Source organism: Pan troglodytes, chromosome 9 (genome assembly GCF_028858775.2).
Source record: "Pan troglodytes isolate AG18354 chromosome 9, NHGRI_mPanTro3-v2.0_pri, whole genome shotgun sequence".
In the NCBI taxonomy this organism is placed as follows: Eukaryota; Metazoa; Chordata; class Mammalia; order Primates; family Hominidae; genus Pan; species Pan troglodytes.
This window is the reverse complement of record NC_072407.2, coordinates 35,699,753-35,721,024: the sequence shown is the minus strand read 5'-3', so window position 1 is coordinate 35,721,024 and position 21,272 is coordinate 35,699,753. Positions and strand designations below refer to the sequence as shown.

The following is a 21,272-nucleotide window of genomic DNA, read 5'->3' as shown; positions in this document are numbered from 1 at the left end:
CAGTACTAATGTTATTTGTGGCTAGAACCTATGTTATATTACATGATCTTATAATTTTCTGTTTCTTTTAATGGCAACAGGTTAATATGCACAAGGAAAATCATGCATACCAAAATCAAAAGGAACCCATTGGCATAAGGCATCTTGGCATCAGACTAGATTTACACACGCTGACATGTCAAAAGCCTTGAAACAGAAACTTCACAACCTCCTCATGAATGCTGAAGGCAGCTCATTGACTTCATACTAGCTCAAAAGTACATCTTTCCAGGGATGGCATTCAACCACACAATCAAAAAAACTGGCAAACAAAGCCTGAATATGTACTTGGCAGTGAAAGTCTTAAAGCAGAACAAAATATAAGACAGCTTCCAAAGCTGCCAAGTTTCAAATAAGAATCCAAGACTCTAAATACAAAATAGGGAGCAAGGCACATTTTGAATAGCAATTTTGACCGATGGGGCAGAGTGAGCAAATTGAGCAATAGCCTCCATTTCTGTACCATGATCACAAACTCCCCTGGCCTGTCTTCTTAGGCTGGGCAAGAGAGCAAAAGGAACATGATTTCATTCCATCTGGTACTTGGCACTTATCTTCTTTTTGCTTTATCTTGCAGTGCGAATCTGCTTATGCCCTGGTGTCCTCTCCAACTTTTCTTCCTAGCTATGCTGTTCATGTTTCTTAAGAGCAAGGATTGTGCACAGTATGTCACACTTAGTACCACTCACTGGTGGACACTTAACAAGGATATTTTAAATGTTTGGTTGGAATAACCTCAATTGATTACTTAGTACTCCTCTCAGTTAACGTGTAAGTTTCAGTGAGTTCAAATTCTATCAGAAAACTTAAAAAGTTGTAAAGTTTTACTATGCCTTACCAACTACTCCTTTGCTAAGCAACTGAAAGAGACTTTAATTCCTTTAATCTATTTTTTTTTTTGGCCTTACTATAGCACAAGGGTGCTGAAGTGCATGCCTGCATCAGCGGGTTACCACTTCACTACAATTCAAGCAAAACAATTTGAAAAAGTGCCAAACTATCTTGGGACTGGGCAGACAATAGTGACCCTTCATGATTCCATGAATAATGTAAACAGGGAACATATTGTCGAGGTCAAAGGAAAGTAAAAAAAAAGTAACTGCCTAGAAAGAAAAAAGAGGTGTAAGATTTTAGGAGGACAAACAGCATTTGAAATGGAGATCATATTGTTTACATATTAAGTTCCGAGTTTTTGTTTTGCCAGTGCCAAGGCTGTGTTAATTACAATTATTTATCTTAAAGGTTTCTGCAGTCACAGAACTGTGGTGAGAATCTGTGCCTAACTCTTTCCTTCTGCTTGAATAAAAATAGATGATGAAGTAGTCAATATAACTTCACTTCACCAAAACTATGTCAGAGCTTTTAACACAAAAAACACTTGAAAAAAAACAAAGCTTTTTTACAAAAGGCCATTCCAGTGATCATGTAGTGGTGTCTCATTATGATTGTTCCCAATATTTTATTGTGAAAAATTTCAGATATAAGAGAATATGCATTTACACATCACTTAGGTTGTACAAGTAACCGTTCTCTACACTTGCTTTTTCACCTCTCTAAAGATCTATCCACATTCACCAGTCTCTCTAATTTGTGGTGAATTTCAAAGAAAGTTGCAGACATCAGTATATTTTACCCCTAACCACTCCAGCATGCATATCATTAGCGAAAAGTCAGTATTTGTTTATGGTTGTTTTTAAAAAATAGGTTTAATGAGATATAATTCTTATGCTATATAATTCGCCCTATATTTCTTTTTTACATAAAAACTTTTAGTGAAGAAAACATAGAACATTTTTTTCTTCTGTCATTATTGTATGTATCAGATAATACTTGTGGCTTTCAGCTCTGCTGATAAACACAAAGCTACAAGTTTTGGAAAAAATCAAATCCTCAAGTTTGGAAAAGACCACAGACTCTTCCTCCAACCCTAATAAAGTAAGAAATTTCATTATTAGAATGATAAAAACATAATTATAAACCTCAACTTCAAATCTGAGCCATTAAGACAAATGATGTTTCATCTATAACCATTCCACAAAAACTCTGCCACTGTATGCCATGCATCCACATACTTTAAACTACCACAGTTTTATGCCTATTTACAGGTACAGATTTTCTTTTCTTTCTTTTTTTTTTTCTTTTTCAGGGTCTTGCTCTGTCACCCAGGCTGGAGTATTGCAGTGGTGCAACATGCCTCACTGCAGTCTCAACCTCTCGGGCTCAAGAGATCCTCCCCTCAGCCTCTCAGAGTAGCTGAGACCACAGGCACACACCACCACACCTGGCTAATTTTTAAATTATGCGTAGAGACGAGGTCCCAATATGTTGCCCAGGCTGGTCTCAAACTCCTGGGCTCAAGTGATCCTCCCACCTTGCTCTCCCAAAGTACTAGGATTACAGGTGTGAGCCACTGTGCCCAGGCTGTACTTTCCAAATATAACTGTACAGCATCACCCATTGCATATACTCTTGTACACTGTGACCTTGCTCCTCCACAATTAAGTGTCAGGGCTTAATTTTTCTCCCCTTGAATCTGAGTGAACTTGTTATTGTTCTAATCCATAAAGTACGGCAGATGTGATAGCTTTGTCAGTTTTGAGATGAGTCATTAAAGGCAATGCATCTTGTTTACTATGACACTAGCTTTTGGAGCCTAAGCTGCCATCTAAGCAGTTTGACCATCATGTAAGAAGTGACCACCATGTGTGAGGAAGTCCAGGTCACATGCAAAGGCTACACACAGGTGCTCCGGAAGACAGCTCCAGTTGAGGTCCCAGTGGACAGTCAGCATCAAGCATTACATAGGTCAGTGAAGACACTCCTAGTTGATTCCAAACTGTAGCCATCAAATTTTTCCAACTGAGTACCTAGGTACCATGGAATAGTGCATCCAACAAGCATGCCTGCTGTTCCCTATACAAGTTCCTGACCCACAAAAGCCTTGAATGTAATGAGTGTTTTCCATAACTATGTTTTGCGGTGGTTTAATACACAGCAATAATCACCAGAATAGCCCTTTTTTACTCCTCATTCTGCAAAGCAAACCAGAAAGCACCACTGTTTTAAAAAGAAATATAATTTTTCTTGGGCAGGTATATCTGCATATAGAAAATATCTTGCAAGATATCACCTCAGATGGTTAATATTAAGGTCTACATTTAGGTAGGCAGAAATTTTATAAAGTACTGCTCTAAGAATTTCATGTTTGTGAGTTCTAGCTACTGGTTTGATTGTAACGCTATTTGCCTATATTCAGAAATAAACACAGCCTAAAGTAGCACATATGAAAAGAGAGTTTTAGGAGCTGGGCTCAGTGGCTCACGTCTGTAATCCCAGCACTTTGGGAGGCTGAGGCAGGTGGATCTCTTGAGTTGAGGAGTTTGAGACCAGCCTGTGCAACATAGTGAGACCCCGGGTCCATTAAAGAAAGGGTGGGGTGTAGTTGATTGTAAGCTCAATATGAGTCAACTATGGATGTGGTTATCAAAAAACTAATATATTCCCAGGTCCATAAATAGAAGCACTATGATGATGTCATTTTTTCAGAATAATGATTTTAAATGTATAAAATAAAATACACTAAATTACAAAGGAAATAAACTTCACTGAAATGTTATCAAATAATAAATTCTCTCTCTTTTTTTTTTTTTTTTGAGACACAGCGTCACTCTGTCTCCCAGGTTGGAGTCCAGTGGCACAATCTCGGCTCATTGCAACCACCGCCTCCTGGGTTCAAGCGATTCTTTTGCCTCAGCCTCCCGAGTAGCTGGGACTACAGGCGTGTGCCACCACACCCAGCTAATTTTTGTATTTTTAGTAGAGATGAGGTTTCACTGTATTGGCCAGGCTGGTCCTGAACTCCTGACCTTGTGATCCGCCCGCCTCAGCCTCCCAAAGTGCTGGGATTACAGGCGTGAGCCATTGTGCCTGGCCATAAATTTTTATATAACCATCTATCTGCACATTTTTATTAACCATTGAATAACAAGAATAGCCATGGGCCTGATACTAATATATTACAAATGAGGTAAGTAATACTTTGAGACAGCAATAAATGTATGAAAAAGTCTATGATTTCTGTTGACGACAGTCACAGTTACTGCTAATGTGACTGCGGTTGGTTGCCTATATTTATAACTAAGAAAATGCTACGTTTCAGTGGGAGGCTAGTAAAAATAAACATGTACATTTCTTTTCAATCCAAGTTCCTGGAACTCCCAAATTCTATCCACAGACTCCTTGTTCTTAAATCCCTTCAATTCCTTCATTTATCTATGATTCCTCAGGTTTACGGCATTTGTGGCCATCTCATTCAATTTTTTTTTCCTGCTGCCAAATTAACAAGTTGGGGGGAAAGTTTAGAATAAAAGATGCATGAGACTCCTGGTTTGAGCAATTTCTTATATTTAGAACTGTTCATTATCTTGTCACTGGTCAATAGAATCTCATCCATTATTCCAGTCCTAGTTCAAGTCCTACTTTTTCTAGTAATGTATAATATGATCCATAAAGATTTCTCTTTTCTCTGAATTCTTACTGCACTTGGCATCAATTTACCTTAATTTTAGCACTTAATTAATCTCTATTTCATTCACTATCAGTTTTGTCTTCTCATCTAAACAGGGAGGTTTATAGAAATTGAGAATGTTTGTTATTTTGTATTATCCAAAGCATACTGCTAGGTACATTGCAGGTACTTGATATATCCTTGTATAATGCTTATCCTATTGGTAAGGTTGTCCAGCTACATAAATCATCTATATTGCAATGGGAAACTGAAACTACATGTATTATTTCTTACTATCACTCTCAACTACAATGGATCACTGATGGGCTACACACAGTATTCCTTGATATTAATAATAACACTTATATGGCATTTATGTGCCAGATACTCTTCTAAGCACTTTGCATATTAATCTTATCAGCCCCATGATATAGAAACTATATTTATCCCCATTTTACAAATGAGAAAACTGAGGCATAGACAAATTAGTAAAGAGACAGAATGTAAAAGCAGATATTCTTTTCCAGAGCCAGTGCACTTAACCACTACACTATACTGCTACTCATGATCCTCATAAATAAAGAACTAGGCAGAGCACGGTGGCTTGTGCCTGCAATCCCGGCACTTTGGGAGGCTGAGACAGGGGAATGGTTTGAGGCTAGGAGTTTGACACCATCCTGGGCAACATAACAAAATCTTGTCTCTACTAAATAAATAAATTAGCTGGATGTGGTGGTGTGTGCCTGTAGTCCTAGCTACTCGGGAGGCTGAGGCAGGAGGATGGTTTACAACCCAGGAATTTGAGGCTGCAGTGAGCTACGATCATGCCACTGCACTGTAGCCTGGGTGACACAGCGAGGCCCTGTCTCAAAAACAAACAAACAAACAAACAAACCTCCTTGTATTAATATATATCTCTAACTTTACATGAAATCACTGGTTTGACAGTTAGCTCTTCTTCTGCTAAACTCCTATATTCCTTAACTGTGTAATCATTAACTCAGCCCTTGTACTGTTTGAATTTTATTTTAGTAAAGCAGTTACCATCTATTGAGTGCTTGCTCTGTGTCAGATCCTAGGCTAAGTGACTTAATGTATAGTTACTCTTTGTAACAACCCAATGAGGCAGGAAAGGAAACCTAGGCTCACATATAAGTAGCAAAAGATTAGGCAGTAAAAGAGCAAGGATTCTAACCTAAAGCTGTCTGACACCAGAATTCATGCTTTAAAACACTTATGCTATGTGTTTAGCCTTATTTCTACAACTAGATTACAAATTCCTTGAAGGCAGGGATTATGTCTCATACTTGCTTGTTGGTTCCATAATACTTTGAATGCCTGATCTTAATATTTAGAAATTGTTTCTTGATTGATACAACTGACATTTCACACAATTTAGCATGCTGTAACATGAACACATTGGAATCTCTCAGTAACTGTGTGCATGTCTTTTGGGAAGCTACCTACATTTTTCCATCTTCAGCTTCTTATCTTTAAAAGGAAAATACAGCTAATAATAGGAGTGTTTAAATATTAAAAGGTAATAATATCTTAATATATTTATTATAGTGTCCGCCACATAGAAAGTAATCAACTAATTCTGGCTTCTTATTCCCTTCTTTGAAATACAGTTTTTTTGGCCATGTCCACAAAGACTAATTTTATTAAGCATTTTTTATAAAACTGATTACATTTGGTTGTACAATTTTAATTTACAGCATTTAGTCTAATTTCTCTTTCTTCTTTTTCTCAAATTCAGCTAAAATCAGAAATATTAGTTTATTTTAAATCTGAGAAAGAGTTGCCATCTGAGCCAACGAAGTGGTTCGTCCGTCTCTATGAACTATCATAGTGGTTACTGATGAGTAAAAATGAAAGAAATGTGTGGTAGGCAGAATAACAGTCCTCAAAAAATGTCCACACCACAGTCTTTGGAACCTGTAATGTGTTACCTTACATGGCAAAGAGGAATTAAGGTGAAAGATTGAATTAAGGTTGCTGATTGGCCGACCTTAAAATAGGAAGATCTTGGTTTATTTAAGTGCGTCCAATGTAATTACAAGGATCCTTAAAAGTGAAGGAGAGAAGCAGAAAAAAAACCAGAGAGTTGGTAACATAAGGACTCAACCCAATGTTGCTCGCTTTGAAAACGGAGGAAGAAGCCATGAGCCAAGGAATGCAGGCAACCTCTAGAAGCTGGAAAAGGCAAGGAAATAGCTTCTTCCTTGGACCATCCAGGAGGAACGTAGCTGTGCTGACCCCTTTTTGGACCTCTGCCTGCCAGAACCGTAAGAAAATAAATTTGTATTGTTCAACCCACTAAAATTACAGCATTTTTTCATAGCAGCAATAGAAAACTAGTACAGCATGTAAATTCCACAAATTTGGAATTGTGTAAAAACAAATATGGTTTTAAACAACTTTTAAGAAACAATATGAGTCAACAGTGATATTTCTCTTGATTGTACTGGAAGAAGTAAAATGAACTATAGTAAACATCACTGCAGAGTCATTACTAACATTTACTTTTAACTAGCTGAGTTAGAAATAAAAAATTTTTCTTTGCAATTTATATTTTAGTCACTAGAATGTCCTTCTGTTTGTGAACATGATAAAAAAATTCTAAGGAAATAAATTTAATTACAGCAAGAGATTTTTGTTTGGACAAAAAGAAGGTATTTTTCATTCTATTATTATCATGCCTAAAATACTGCCTTGGCTAACTGTTACTAAAATGTATTGCCTGGCTCTCAAATCCCTACATCTTACCAGACTTAAGCAGTTTTACATCCAAAATGAAACTTATGATTAATCATACAGTGCTGGTCTTTTCTATACCGTCACAGACACTGGTCACCCCTAAATCTCTTAAAATATTTCTACTCTGCTTGGCATGTTCTTTCTCTTCTCTGTCCATTCAGCACAAACTGTCCTTCTCTAAGCACTTATATAGCATTCCTATTCTCTAACTACATTTTAGCTTCTATTGCACATTATTGTTTGTTATTTGCATTCTAATCATTATATTGCAGGTTTGTATGTTTAGTTTCCCTGTTACCTCCCCTTGAGGAGAGAAGAAGGTTGATAGGTCCACAGGGGTTTATTATATTATTCTCTACTTTTGTGTATGTTTGAAATTTTCTATAATAGTTAAAAATAAATACAACTAACTTGGGTAGGTACTCTTCTATCTGTAAAGCTTTCTTTCAGTGTCTAGGTTTCTCCTTGCCTAACACTGTAAGGTTGGTGGAATTGAGTTTACCTCTAAAGTTACAGCTCTTTTGGTTGAGGAAACATGGCATAAATATATAATAATATGATGCTCAAAGGGTCATGGCCTTATCTAACATTAATAGTAGATTTCTATAAATTAGAGTATATTATGCAAGATAAAACTTTTACCATAGCTCAGTAAAGAGAAGCACAAATAATTTAACTTACTGGTCAATTGTTTGTATAATCATTATACTTTGAAATATTTGCTTCAATGTTATTGATACAGAATTCCTTGTTAGCATATTTCTGGCAAGAAATGATTGAGGCAGAAGGTTTTCATCAACATTTGATAAAGAAAAAGTTAGAATCAACAGTAAAACTTACCATTGCTAGATTATACCATAAAGTATTAACAACACAAAATGTTAATTAATTTCTAATTCTCTATTCTATTATTTAGATTTCATGAAGGTTGATTGGACTTGATCCATCGTTTTACGGAAAATTAATTATTTCAAATACATGCACCACTTTATGCAACCTGCCTGATTTGCATTGAGGAAAATTCAGCAGAAGTAATTGAGGCACAAGCAAATACTGGCACTGACTGAACTCAATTTTCATTCCAAATTTCTGCAAAATCCCAAGGCACAACAATATCAGATGCAAGGGGGAAAACAAACAAAAGCAATGTGAAAAGGGAACATGAAGAGAGAATATTACAAGAATCAGAGAACAAAGGGATTGCAAAACTATTTTAGTGGCATAGATGAGCAGTGAGGGCTTCATTCAGGCAAGGTGGAATAAGATATCATATGGCATCCTGACAATTGATGTCTTCATTTAAATGTAAGAATTTACATTCTAATTAGAAAGAATTTACATCTTAATCAGAGGCAGCTGTATTATCTTGTTACTGTTTTTTTCAAAGGTAATGAACTAAAGTACTGCTGTGCTTTTTCAACCAGAAACTAAATAGACAGCATCCAGTGCTATTTTATAGCTTACCTGCTGTAAGCTGTTATTAATATTTTCAAAGATTAAATTCTAACCAAAATCTCTTAAAAATGAAAATTGTATTTGACATCACTAGAATAGTATGATAAAGATATTCAAAGTATTTAAACAAATCCTTTTTACCTTGTATTTTAAATGTACTTATTTATCAAGCTAATAGAAGCCTCTTAGGATTTATTAATATAATATTGTTTTCATTTTGGGGGATGTAGAAAAGCTACTATTGCAGATACGTATTACCTGGTGAAACCTGGTTGCTCTCAAACTTATCTCTGGTTACAAGAGATCATTTACTAAATATAAAACTTTGCCTTATTAAGAATATTTAAGTTAACACAGGTTCTTTTGTATTTCAATGATATTTAACAAGGAAAGATAACATATACTTAAAACAGAGTATTATCATTGAATTTTATGTGATTTCATTACTTCCACACTAATAACATTTAAAAATATAATGCTTCACAAACGTACAGAATTCTCTTGGTGGCTAGTATTGCCATAGTTAGTGAAATTAAAGGAAATAATGCATTCTAATTTGTAATGTTATATTCTAGGTTGTTCATAATGATGGTAACTAGACCTAGGTATTGGTAGTTGGTGATAGCTTTGCAAAATCAAGCCCATCATTCATATGAGAATCAACATGAGCTCACTGACCCATGGTTTAGAAGAAATTGGGCTTGGCCTAAAAGAAATCAAGCAGAAGAAAATTACAAGTGTTAATAAAAATGTAAAATGCCACCTTTGTCTCTAGCACTATGCATCTTTAGGTTATTGATACTTATTTTCATCAGCTGCATCATTAATATGGCGTTGTAGTATGGGCCAGTTGATAATTTGCAGGTTTATGATTTAATTCATTAGGTAATTTTTTTAAATAAAGTGAAAGGAAGGAAAATAATAAAAAGACTAAGGCTGTACCTACTATTAATAGTTTATTAAATAAATGACTAATTTGGTTAGTTTGGTCAAAATATTTAAAAATTGTAGTCTAAAATAATGCAGAGGTACATATTTATCTTTATCATCATAAACTTTCTAAATCTATACATATAAAAGAAAAATATATAATATTCGAATGTGCTGTATTTTACCAAAAATATAACAGAATAATTTCAGGTAAATTTTAAAAGATTAAATTAGTTTTAAGGTGGCATTTTCTTAACCTAGGCCACTCTGATGACAAAGAGGAGATAATTATTAGTTCACTGGTGCTTTTTCTTGTATTTCTACTAAAGACAATTTATAGAGGAAATGATTCAGATGGGTCTGACTGAATTACTGGCTCTGAAAGATGGCTTTATACTGCTGTCAGAAGCCGTCAGCCCACTTTCGAAACGTTTATTTGTCTATGGCTCTTCTGTGAATGATTTGTTATAAGGGCACTTAACACTACCACATGGTACACACAGTGTCTTCATTTTCAAAAGTGTCCCAGATAAGTTTTTGATTACCTCTAGGTTTTATGGAACCTGTTTGCATTTTCATAAAGAATCTCTAAAAATAAAGTACACTTTGTTTTTTACATTTATGTATCATCCAAGCGTAATATAAAAGACTTACAGTTAGAGTGTAACAGAGTCTCATATTTACTGTAACCATAAATATTCATATCCAATCTAAAAGAGCATAGAGAACTATAATACAAGATTCCTCTTGCTTTATATCTTGTTTCCCTAATCATTTTTGATTTGGACTGTCACAATTGTTTCCTAATTAGACTCCGTGCTCATAGTTACCTCCCCATCTATTTCTTACTTCATGGAACCAACAGCCTCAAGTCACGGGTTCTAGTCTCCCCTATTATATTGTAAGCTCTATTACTTACATGATACAGTACTTAAATGCTTGGATAGTTACATGAAAAGATATGGATTGTAATACTGATTATGTCGCTCTCTGTGTCTTATTCTTCTCATCTGTATGCTGAAGAGGTATCCAAAGACCATTTATGCCAATGAACTCTTTTCTTCTGAAATTCAATGATTCTTACTCTTCATGTCTACTTATTGTGTTTTAGTTATTTCATATTTTTTTTTTTCTTTTTCAGATGGGGTCTCTGTCTGTCACCTAGGCCGGAGTGCAGTGGCACGATCTGGACTCACTGCAACCTCTGCCTCCAAGGTTCAAGCAATTCTCCTGTCTCAGCCTCCAGAATAGCTGGGACTACAGGCATGTGCCACAATGCCTGGCTGATTTTTGTATTTTTAGTGGAGACAGGGTTTCACCATGTTGACCAGGCTGGTCTTGAACTCCTGGCCTCAAGTGATCTGCCTGCCTTGGCCTCCCAAAGTGTTGGGATTACAGGCGTGAGCCACCATGCCCGGCCCTTATTTCATATCTATGAACACATCATTATTCCTTCAATCTCAACTCAAAAATGTATTGTTGCCTCTTTCTGTCCATACAAATCTTGTTCATTTTTCAAGACCTATTTAAAGTGTATCTTCTCCACAATGTTGCTCTGATCATGCTGGCCAACAGTAATTTCCCCCTTGTCTAATTCACGTATTCAACAAATATTTATTGAGTGCCTACTCTTTTTCAGGCACTATAGCAGGTGCTGGAGATGCAAAGAATGAATAAGAGAAATATGGCCCCAGTATAAAAAGGGCTTATAATATAGTGGGGAAGACAGATAAGAAACTAGCAACAAAAATTAAAGACTGTGATAAGTGCAAGGAAGGCAACAAACAGTTTGCTGAGGGGGTGTGCACATGTACACTGTATATATAGCATGATCAGAGAAGGCTTGTTTCCTACAGCATTCTCAATACATAGTAATAATTAATAATTTAATCTATTATTATCTTAAATTGGTATTTGACACATTGTGATTGTAAATCTTACTTCCCAAGCTAGATTGCAGTAACAATGATAACTATTGTTTTGGCTAACATACATTGAGTATTTAAAATATGCCAGTTATTGTATTAGGCAATTCATGTGTATTTTATCATTTAATCCTTAGAACAAAATAGGTATTTTTATTATTATCTTATTTTATTCAAGATAAGGAAATAAGGACGTAGAGTCAAACTAAGATACTTTCTTTAAGTCAGACAATTAGTAAATGGCAGAGTTGGGACTAAAATCCAAGTCCGCAGATACTGAGGTGTGGTATATTAATTACCACGATAAACTCTTTCTTGGGGGGAGGGATCATATTTTACGAGACTTGGTATCATTACAGAGTAATAAACAATGCTTTCCACATACTTAGCAATTCCCTGATAGTGAGTAACTGAATACGTGAAACTTGGGTCATTCGGTAAGTATTACACTTCCTTAGGAGCAGCTTTTCAGTTTTAGCATAAACTTAACTAGCACCTGAAGACTAATCTTGGAAACACAGACCCTTGGATTGAAAATCCTATTTAAAAGTATTTCAAATCTATAGTTTGTAATATGACGTATCATCAATTTGTTCCTAACTGACACCAGGTCGTATGCATATGCTTTCCTACTCAGGACCCTTGGTTTTGGGTAAACCTCATACCAGCAATTGCCCATTTTGAACTTATATTCTTTCAAATGATTTTGACTCAAATACTAAAAATATTCAATGACAGGATGTATAGATCAGAGAGTTGTTACAGAGTAGAAAATTTAATAAAATCAATTAATCATGGACCTCCTGTCATAGAATTACAGTTAGATTTCAGATATTTTAAAGACCAAAAGGATAATGCTGATGAAAGTCTAAGTTTTAATCTTACATATAAAAGAAAAATTGGGGAATTAAATCACATTTTTACTACAAACAAAATCTTGGATGTCAATAACAACTTTCCTTGCATAATTATTCAATTAGTTACACTAACAGTGGAAACTTTAGGCAACAGGTAATTCAAAGGAGCAGCTTAAAAATATATATATTTGATTCAGAATATACTTCAGCATTGTTTTTATTATGGCTTTCTTAGGAAGAAATTAAAAGTTAGTTGACTTCTGTGACTTAATTTACTGATCAACTTTCTTACTGCTGGGTAAAACCAGCATCTTCTCTTAAGACATTCATACTGAGATACTAGAAATCAGAGCTTAACAAGCACCAGTTTATAAATTTGTTGGTTCTCGCTTTTATTGGAACTCATTGATAACTTTTTGATCTCCAGATCTGGTCAGAAGTATATTATTTAAATAAAAGATCCTTTAAAAAAAAGGTCCTTAGGCCAGGGAATGAGGTGTTACTGTCAATAAAAACTTATTTTTGATTCAGATAATCTTAAATGTGTATAATACACTTGTAGATAACTGAGAGTTGGCTTTAAAAATTATGTCTTGGATGCTATACTGCTAAAATTGTGAAATATAAACCTAAATATCAAGGTTACATTTCATGGGCTTACATGAAAACCATCTGAGATGAAATCGAACTCTGATGGCTTTGTTGTGGCTTGAGAACATCATGATGCTTTAAGGATATAAAAGAGGAGAAGTAGAAGGTTTCCCTGTAGGAGATACTACTCTGGGAGCTGAAAAGGAATTATTTAGTTAGGGGGAAAATGTAAAGAGTTACATGTCCAAGAAGACTGAATGGCAAAGGCCCTGTGGTAGAAGAGAACGATGATATTTTTAAAAAACTGAAACTAAAAAATAAAAGAATGAGTGGTAGGCTGTAATAATGCTCCTGCTTATCCTTGAAGATGTACATGTCCTAATTCCTGGAATCCGTGAATGTTCCTTTACATAGCAAGGAGGACTTTTCATATGTGATTAGGGATCCTGAAATGGGGAAATGATTGCCCTGGGCACAATATCATCACAAGAGTCCTTATAAAAGGAGGACGAAGGGTAAAAGTCAGAGAGGCCATGTAATGATGAAAGCAGAGGTTAGAGTGATGAGGCCATAGCCAAGGAATGCTGGTAGTTTACAGAACTGGAAAATGGATTCTCCTGTAAAGCTTCCAGAAGGAACCAGTCTTGCTGATACCTTGACCTTAATCCTTTGAGATCCTGACTGTGGACCTCTGACCTCTAGAATTATAGGGAAATAATTTATGTTATTTTAAGCCACTAAGTTTGTGGTGATTTTTTATAGCAGTAACAGAAAAATAATATAAAATTAGTCATATATCACTTGTATAATTTAAAGAAAAAAGAAAATACCAACCATTCAAGTAGAATTGATGAATTCTTGCCATGGAATTATATTAACATAGTAAATTACAGAAGGTATTATAAAATAATACATTGTTATAGAATAAAGGGAAATAATAAAACATAAGTATCATTAAATTTTCCACACTTACAACATGCCAAGATGATTCAGTATTTTTTGTATACGTTATAAAAGTATATTGTTAATAGATTACACGTGGCAAAATGAGGTCTTTGACTACATTTTCAGTTGAACATCAAGGATATTGCTAGTAACATGAACTGTAAGGTTTTATTTCATATATATACTTACATGAAATTATATATATCTGGTATTAAATATTACGTATTACACTGTTGGTGGGAATATAAACTCGTGCAGCAACTATGAAGAATAGTATGAAGGGTTCTCAAGAAACTGCAAATGAAACTACCATATGATCCAGCAATCCCACTACTGGGAATTTCTCCAAAGGAAAGGAAATCATTACATTAAAGAGACATCTGGACATCCACGTCTACTGCAGCACTATTCCCGATAGCTAAGATATGAAGTCAACCTAGGTGTCCAAAAAAAGATGAATAAAGAAAATGTGGTGTATACATACACAATGGAATAATATTTAGCTATAAAAAAGAATGTAATCCTGACATTTGCAGCAATGTGGATGGAACTGGAGGACATTATATTAAGTGAAATAAGCCAGGAACAGAAAGTTAAACACCACCTGTTCTCACTCATATGTGGGAGTTAAAAATGTTGATGTCATAGAAGTATTATAAAAAGTAGAACACAGGTACTAGATGTTGGGATGGGTAGTTGGAAGGGAAGGCGAGGGAGAGACTTGTTACAGGATGTACATTTATAGCTAGATAGAAGTTATAGTGTTCTTTTTCTGAAAATATTAGATAAAAGTTAAAATATATGAATTAAATATATAAATATATAAAATTAATTAAATTAAATATATCATTAATTATTAATTATATTAATTTAATATATTAAATTAAATATATAAACAAATTAAATTACATATATAAATTTATAAAAATAAATATAATATTTAATTAAAACTTTTTTTTGGTAGAGATGGGGTCTCACTATATAGACTAGGCTGGTCTTGAAGTGCTGGCTTCAAGCAATCTTCCCACCTTGGCCTCTCAAAGTGTTGGGATTACAGGCATGAGCCACCATGTCTGGCCTTAAGTTCTAGTATTCTATACCACTGTAGGATGACTAGAGTTGAAAATAATATATCATTTCTAATAGTAGAAGGAAGATATTAAACATTCCCAGCACAACGAAATAATAAACGTTTGAGATGATGGGCATGCTAATTATCCTGAGCTAATCCCTATGTATTTATTAAATGCATCAAAACATTACTATGTGCCCTATGAATATGTACAATTATTATATGTCAATTTAAAAAGTAAAAAAACACAACATATAAAAATGCAACGTATTTTTATTAAAAATATTATATTCATGACCAGCCTTGGAAATCCTTTATTTATAAAAAATAAAAAATCAGCCAGGAGTGGTGGTGTGCACCTGCAGTCCTAGTTACTCAGGAGGCTGAGGCCGGAGGATCACTTGAGCCTAGGAGTTTGAGGTTACAGTGAGCTATACTTGTGCCACTGCACTCTTGCCTGGGTGACAGAGCAAGACCCTGTCTCTAAAAAAATAAACAAACAAAATTTAAAAAAAATTATGTATTGTATGTATAGAAATATATCAGTCTGAAAATTTACCATGTAGAATGTCAAACATTTATGATGTTTAAATATCACAAAGGTTAATGCAGATTTCTTGTCTCTAGAGAAATTAATAGACATATTGATAATGGTGGTCCACTTTTTCCTTTAAGAGAAAGTTAGAACTAAGACATAACCATTATTATTATTTATTAACATTGGTAATAACTACAGTTGCAGAGGAATTTTAATCTGCAATATTTTTTGAATAAATAATTAAAATGTCAAAATAAAAAGATTCTGAACCTGTATGTTTAAGTGTATAAAGCAGTAGTTTTAAAATCTGTGTTTGTCGCAATCCAAAGTTCCTAGCAACAAAGCAATTAAACATAAGTACATTTATATGGTATTCTGGTTTGAATGTGTCCCTCAAATTTCATGTGTTGGAAACTTAGTCCCCAGATTCATATGTTAATGGTATTTGACAGTGGGGCTTTTGGGAGGTAATTAGGATTAGATAAGGTCATCAGGGTGGGGCCCCATGATGGGACTGGTGGCTTTATAAGAGGAGGAAGAGAGACCTGAGCTGACATGCTCTTGCCCTCTCACCATGTGGTGTCCTCTGCCATATTATGATGCAGCAGGAAGACCCTTGCCAGATGTTGGCGCCATGCTCTTGGACTTCCCAGTCTCCAAAACCATGAGCCAAATAAACTTCTGTTCTTTATAAATTACCCAGTTTCTGGTATTCTATTATAGCAACCAAAAATGGACTAAGACATATGTTGACTTAGGAAGTCAGAAAATAATCCTTAAATCATATACTATATAATTTTTTTTTTTTTGAGATGGAGTCTCGCTCTGTTCCCAGGTTGGCATGCAGTGGCGCGATCTCAGCTCACCACAACCTCTGCCTCCCAGGTTCAAGCGATTCTCCTGCCTCAGCCTCCCGAGTAGCTGGGACTATAGGCGTGCACCACCATGCCCGGCTAACTTTTGTATTTTTAGTAGAGACGGGGTTCCACCATGTTGGCCAGGCTGGTCTCGAATTCTTCACCTCAGGTGATCCACCCACCTCGGCCTCCCAAAATGCTGGATTACAGGCGTGAGCCACCAAGCCCGATCTATATAATCTTTAAGTCATAAACAAGAGTAGTGTTTTCTATGATCTAAATCAAAATTTATTTTTTATTTTTTAATTTTAATTTTTAAATTTTTATTATATTTAAAGTTCTAGGGTACATGTGCACAACGTGCAGGTTTGTTACATATATATACATGTGCCACGTTGGTGTGCTGCACCCATTAACTCGTCATTTACATTGGGTATATCTCCTAATGCTTTCCCTCCCCCATCCTCCCACCCCACAACAGGACCTGGTGTGTGATATTCCCCTTCCTGTGTCCAAGTGTTCTCATTGTTCAATTCCCACCTATGAGTGAGAACATGCGGTGTATGGTTTTTTGTTCTTGCGATAGTTTGCTGAGAATGATGGTTTCCAGCTTCATCCATGTCCCTACAAAGGACATGAACTCATCCTTTTTTATGGGTGCATAGTTTTAAGAAATAAAGATAGGAGGTTTGTGTCTTCTGTTTGAATTAACCATGTGGGATTTTTTTTTTTTTAGTTGCTGAGAAGTTTTTCTATTTTCAAACAGATACAAATCCAAACTACAAGAACAGGATCTGAAATAATAAGAGATAATTTGCCTTGATGCATTTGTGGTAAGACAATTGCACTGCAAACTAATTTTTTTTTAAATTCTATTACTATTGTAAGCAGAACAAATGCCCAGATGGCATGGGCCATAAAAATATAATTAAGCTTTACAATATTGTTACTATCAGATCTCAGAAGTGTGCTGTAGCTTAAGTTAGAGTGCTGAATACGTGAGTGCATATAACATTTTTGAATTTTAATTTTTTGGACATATATATTCAAGTTGAAATGTTTACCAGTTTCAAATGATTTCTATTTTCTGCCATATTCTTGGCCTTCAGTTTCAAACAATTTGAGAATTACTTTAGGAGAAGGCATATTAACTAGAAGACACAACAATTGCACTAATTCTTATTTTTCAATCAGGAAACACTTTGATTTCCTTAAAAAAATATAATAATGTGAAATACTGCCACAAGATCACCAACAGAGAAATCACAGGCTTGCTCTAGGACAGCTGGATAATCACAACTAAGGTGTAAGGTACCTGGAGAGAAGAGTTTAAGGGTAACTTGTACCTTGAAGAGAAGAGATTAAGGCGACAATCTTTTAAGGTTTCTTTTTGTCTAGTTATTTTCCATTTCAATAAAATGGTGATAATAAGAGCAAATTAGGTAACTGCTTCAAATTCTCTCATAAATGAAGCAAAGTATATAGATTATGTTAAAATATTCATACTTTACTCATACTTTGAAAAACACTGGCTAACGTTTTTGATCAATTATAATTGCTTAAAACTAGCAGAGTCACAGTGTATATAAATAAAGAGGTGATCTAAATCTGAAAAGGTGTCATAGCTGTTTTAGAATATCTGGGGATAGCTGGGCAATAAAGGTTGTTCCACAGAAACACTGGCATGCTGCACACCCTGTCTTCTTTTCACTGTTCCCCTTGCTTAGCAAGCTTGCTGACTATGCCACTGGTGCAAGGCCTAGGAGGCTGAAGAGGTCCTAGGAGACCAAACACGTAGTCACTGGATCCTCTGCATGTGTCATGCTTAGCAAGTCAAGTACAAAGTAAACAAAGAGAATGCAGGCAGTGACTATAAGATGTAACCCACACATGCAGCCCCCAAAGGACAACCAAAAATTAAAAGGAGCTTTGGTGTGTTAACTCATCTGCAATGTCTAATAAAAAGTGCTAGCAGCTATAATTTCCTGAGTGATTTTAATGAATTTAACTGTTCTAAGTGCTTTACATAATATTCATTTTCCCAATAAAATTTGAAGTAAATATTATTATATTAACTGGTCCATCTAACAACCTTTTGATATAGGCATTGATATCCTCATTTTATACATAAGAAAATGAAAGTTTAGAGGAGTTAAGTATCTTATACAAGGTCACATAGCTAAAAAATACCTGAAGGCAATTAAAAAACTTTCAGAAATTTTTTATAGGCAGAATGTACACCTAACACAGTAAAACTAACATATATTAAATGAATAATAGTATATGTTAAGGTTAAAGACTAAATGCTAGCTAATGTCTATGATAAGGGAGAAACACCTACAGATGAAAAACTATGAATCAGATTTTAAATATATACACAGTGGTAAAATATACATAGCATAAAATTTATCTCTTAACCATTCTTAAATGTACAGTTCAGTGGCATTAAGTACTGAACTGTACATTTAAAAGTTGTATGTTGTTATGCAACTTTTACCATTATCCATTTCCAGAACTTTTTCATCCCAAATTGAAACTCTGTACCCATTAAACAATAAATTCCCTTCTCCTCTCCCTGACATGTTTTAATTCAAGCCTAATTATTGTTGTTATTATTATTGTTATTGTTATTATTATTATTATTTTTAGAGACAAGATCTCGCTCTGTTGCCCAGACTGGAGTGCAGTGGCCCAATTACAGTTTACTGCAGCTTTGAACTCCTGGGTTCAAGTGATCCTCCTGCCTCAAGTCTCCTGAGTAGCTGGGACAGGTGTGTGGCACCATGCCTGGCTCAAGTCTAATTACTTGTTTAATCAAAATCTCAAAATCTCAGTGCTTAAAGTCTTTCCATCTCAACATGTGTAAACATATACAATTATAGGAGACTAAAAAGTTCACATTTGGAAATGCAACTATAACTTTATTTACTAAGTAGATTTAAAAGGACAGTCAGAAACATAATTCATCAATATATTATTTGCTTCATACTGTGGCTAACAGTTGATATTCAATTTTTGGGAATAATATATAAACACTAAAGTTACGTATGCTGAGAAATAAAGGTATACCATCAGGTGTTTATAATATAAAATGTTTTTGTTTACCTATTTTAAAAAATGTTGTCTTTACTGATCAGTATTGAAAATCTACCTCTTATTATATTAGGTAAATAAAATTTACCAAGGCTCAAGTTGGAAAAATAGATTGAAATATATATAATGTGTGTATATATATTTATTATATATATATTAGTCTATAAAACCCTGAAATATATATAGGGCTTAAGTTAATTAACTGAAAATACAGGAAAAAACATAACTGGCTTGGCAATAAGAGCAGAAAAAAGCAGTTTTAGAACCCAGGAGACAGAGCTATTATAAAATTATGTTTAGGCAATAGCTTTTGACATAAATTTAAATAGGATACAATATCTGTGCCCCAAGATAAACTGAGTGAGATTAGAAGCTAATTAAGGCAATAGCATGATTCTACTAATAAAAAATTTTATTTTAAATATGTAGGTGTAAAATTAGAATACTTCTTGGGTACTTCCAGAAAATCTTTTAAAAGGAATTAAAGAATAAGAGCAAGATACAAGGAGCTTATCAAAATCCCATTAAAGCAATGTGACAGCTTATTTTTTATAATATTAAGTCCTCAAAATGGACTTTATATTGGCTATATAACTGAAAATATCCAAAAAATTTTATTTTCCTGGTAAGACAAGGAAATTTTAAAAAGGAAAAGAAACTGCTTGAGCATGAAGTCCTTAAATATATGCAAAATGGTATGAGCAAATACAGAATGCAGAGAAGGCTATTTTCCTACACAGAGGTTCAAGTCATTGGCTATTTGAAACATTAAAAACACATTAGCCACTATGGCTAATCAAGTGATTGGTAAATCAGATTTTAAAAAGGTACTGCTTGAAATCCAAGGGTATTTTAACCTTGTAAAGAGGAAGGAAATCTTACAGGATAAGAGAATTAGCATGGGATGAAAACCACGGAGGAGAGGAAGAAATCTACTCACTCTCACATTTATGCTATATATGACATAGGCAAAGAGAAAGAAAAAGGTTTTCTAGTATTTCTTTCTACATTCTCATTGCATACCAATGAGAACATTCTTATATTCTCATTGGGTTGCATTTGAAAGCTGCAACACAGAACATGCGCTCTTGGTGAATCTAATGATGCAGCTCTAAGAGAAATTTTTGTAAATCTGACACTTTCCTGAATCAACTCCCAAAAGTCAGAATTTGAATACACATGTCCCTATCTTGAGTAAGTAATCTTTTCCAGCTGTCTTCCAAGGACTACTGGGGAAGGAATCAAGAGATCTTGGTTCTGTTACTTCCTGTGTGAGACTGGGAAAACGTACTTATTTGGGCCAGGATACCTTATACAGACCCACAGCCTTTATTCTCAATTCCAAAAATCCAAAAATCTCCGAAAATCTTAACTCGTTTGTCTACATGGACATAAAGCTATTTATAGTTTTTATTAACCTGACTTACTGTGACTACTCATATTATTATTACATAAATATTAATGTTTATGATGTATTTATTACCTTTTCAGTGATCATTTTAGAATAACTCATTTTGAAGTATTTTCAAACACAGAAAAGTATGCCAGAACAAAACAAAGAATTCCCATATCCCTATCATCCAGATTCCCCAATTTTTAATTTTTCATTTGCTCCATTTTTCTTTTTTTTAAAAAAATAGATACACTCCCCTAAGCATATACGTATACCCATAATTAGTCTTTTCTGAAGTATCCAAGAACAA

At 34.6% G+C, this 21,272-nt stretch overlaps 1 protein-coding gene across 8 annotated transcripts in view; it reads right to left on the bottom strand.

Moving 5' to 3' along the window:
- ELP4 (elongator acetyltransferase complex subunit 4) overlaps positions 1 to 21,272 on the bottom strand; it is a 274,173-nt gene that overhangs the window by 62,251 nt on the left and 190,650 nt on the right. The window contains exon 10 of one of the 8 annotated variants that reach the window (XM_016920615.3): positions 6,187 to 6,823. The exons of 6 other annotated variants lie outside the window; for them this stretch is intronic. In XM_016920615.3, coding sequence (XP_016776104.3) covers positions 6,584 to 6,823 — 240 coding nt within the window. In that variant the 3' untranslated portion in view covers positions 6,187 to 6,583. Of the gene's footprint in view, positions 1 to 6,186; positions 6,824 to 21,272 lie in introns of those variants that run through there. One more of the 8 variants, XM_016920614.3, reaches the window with a different exon arrangement.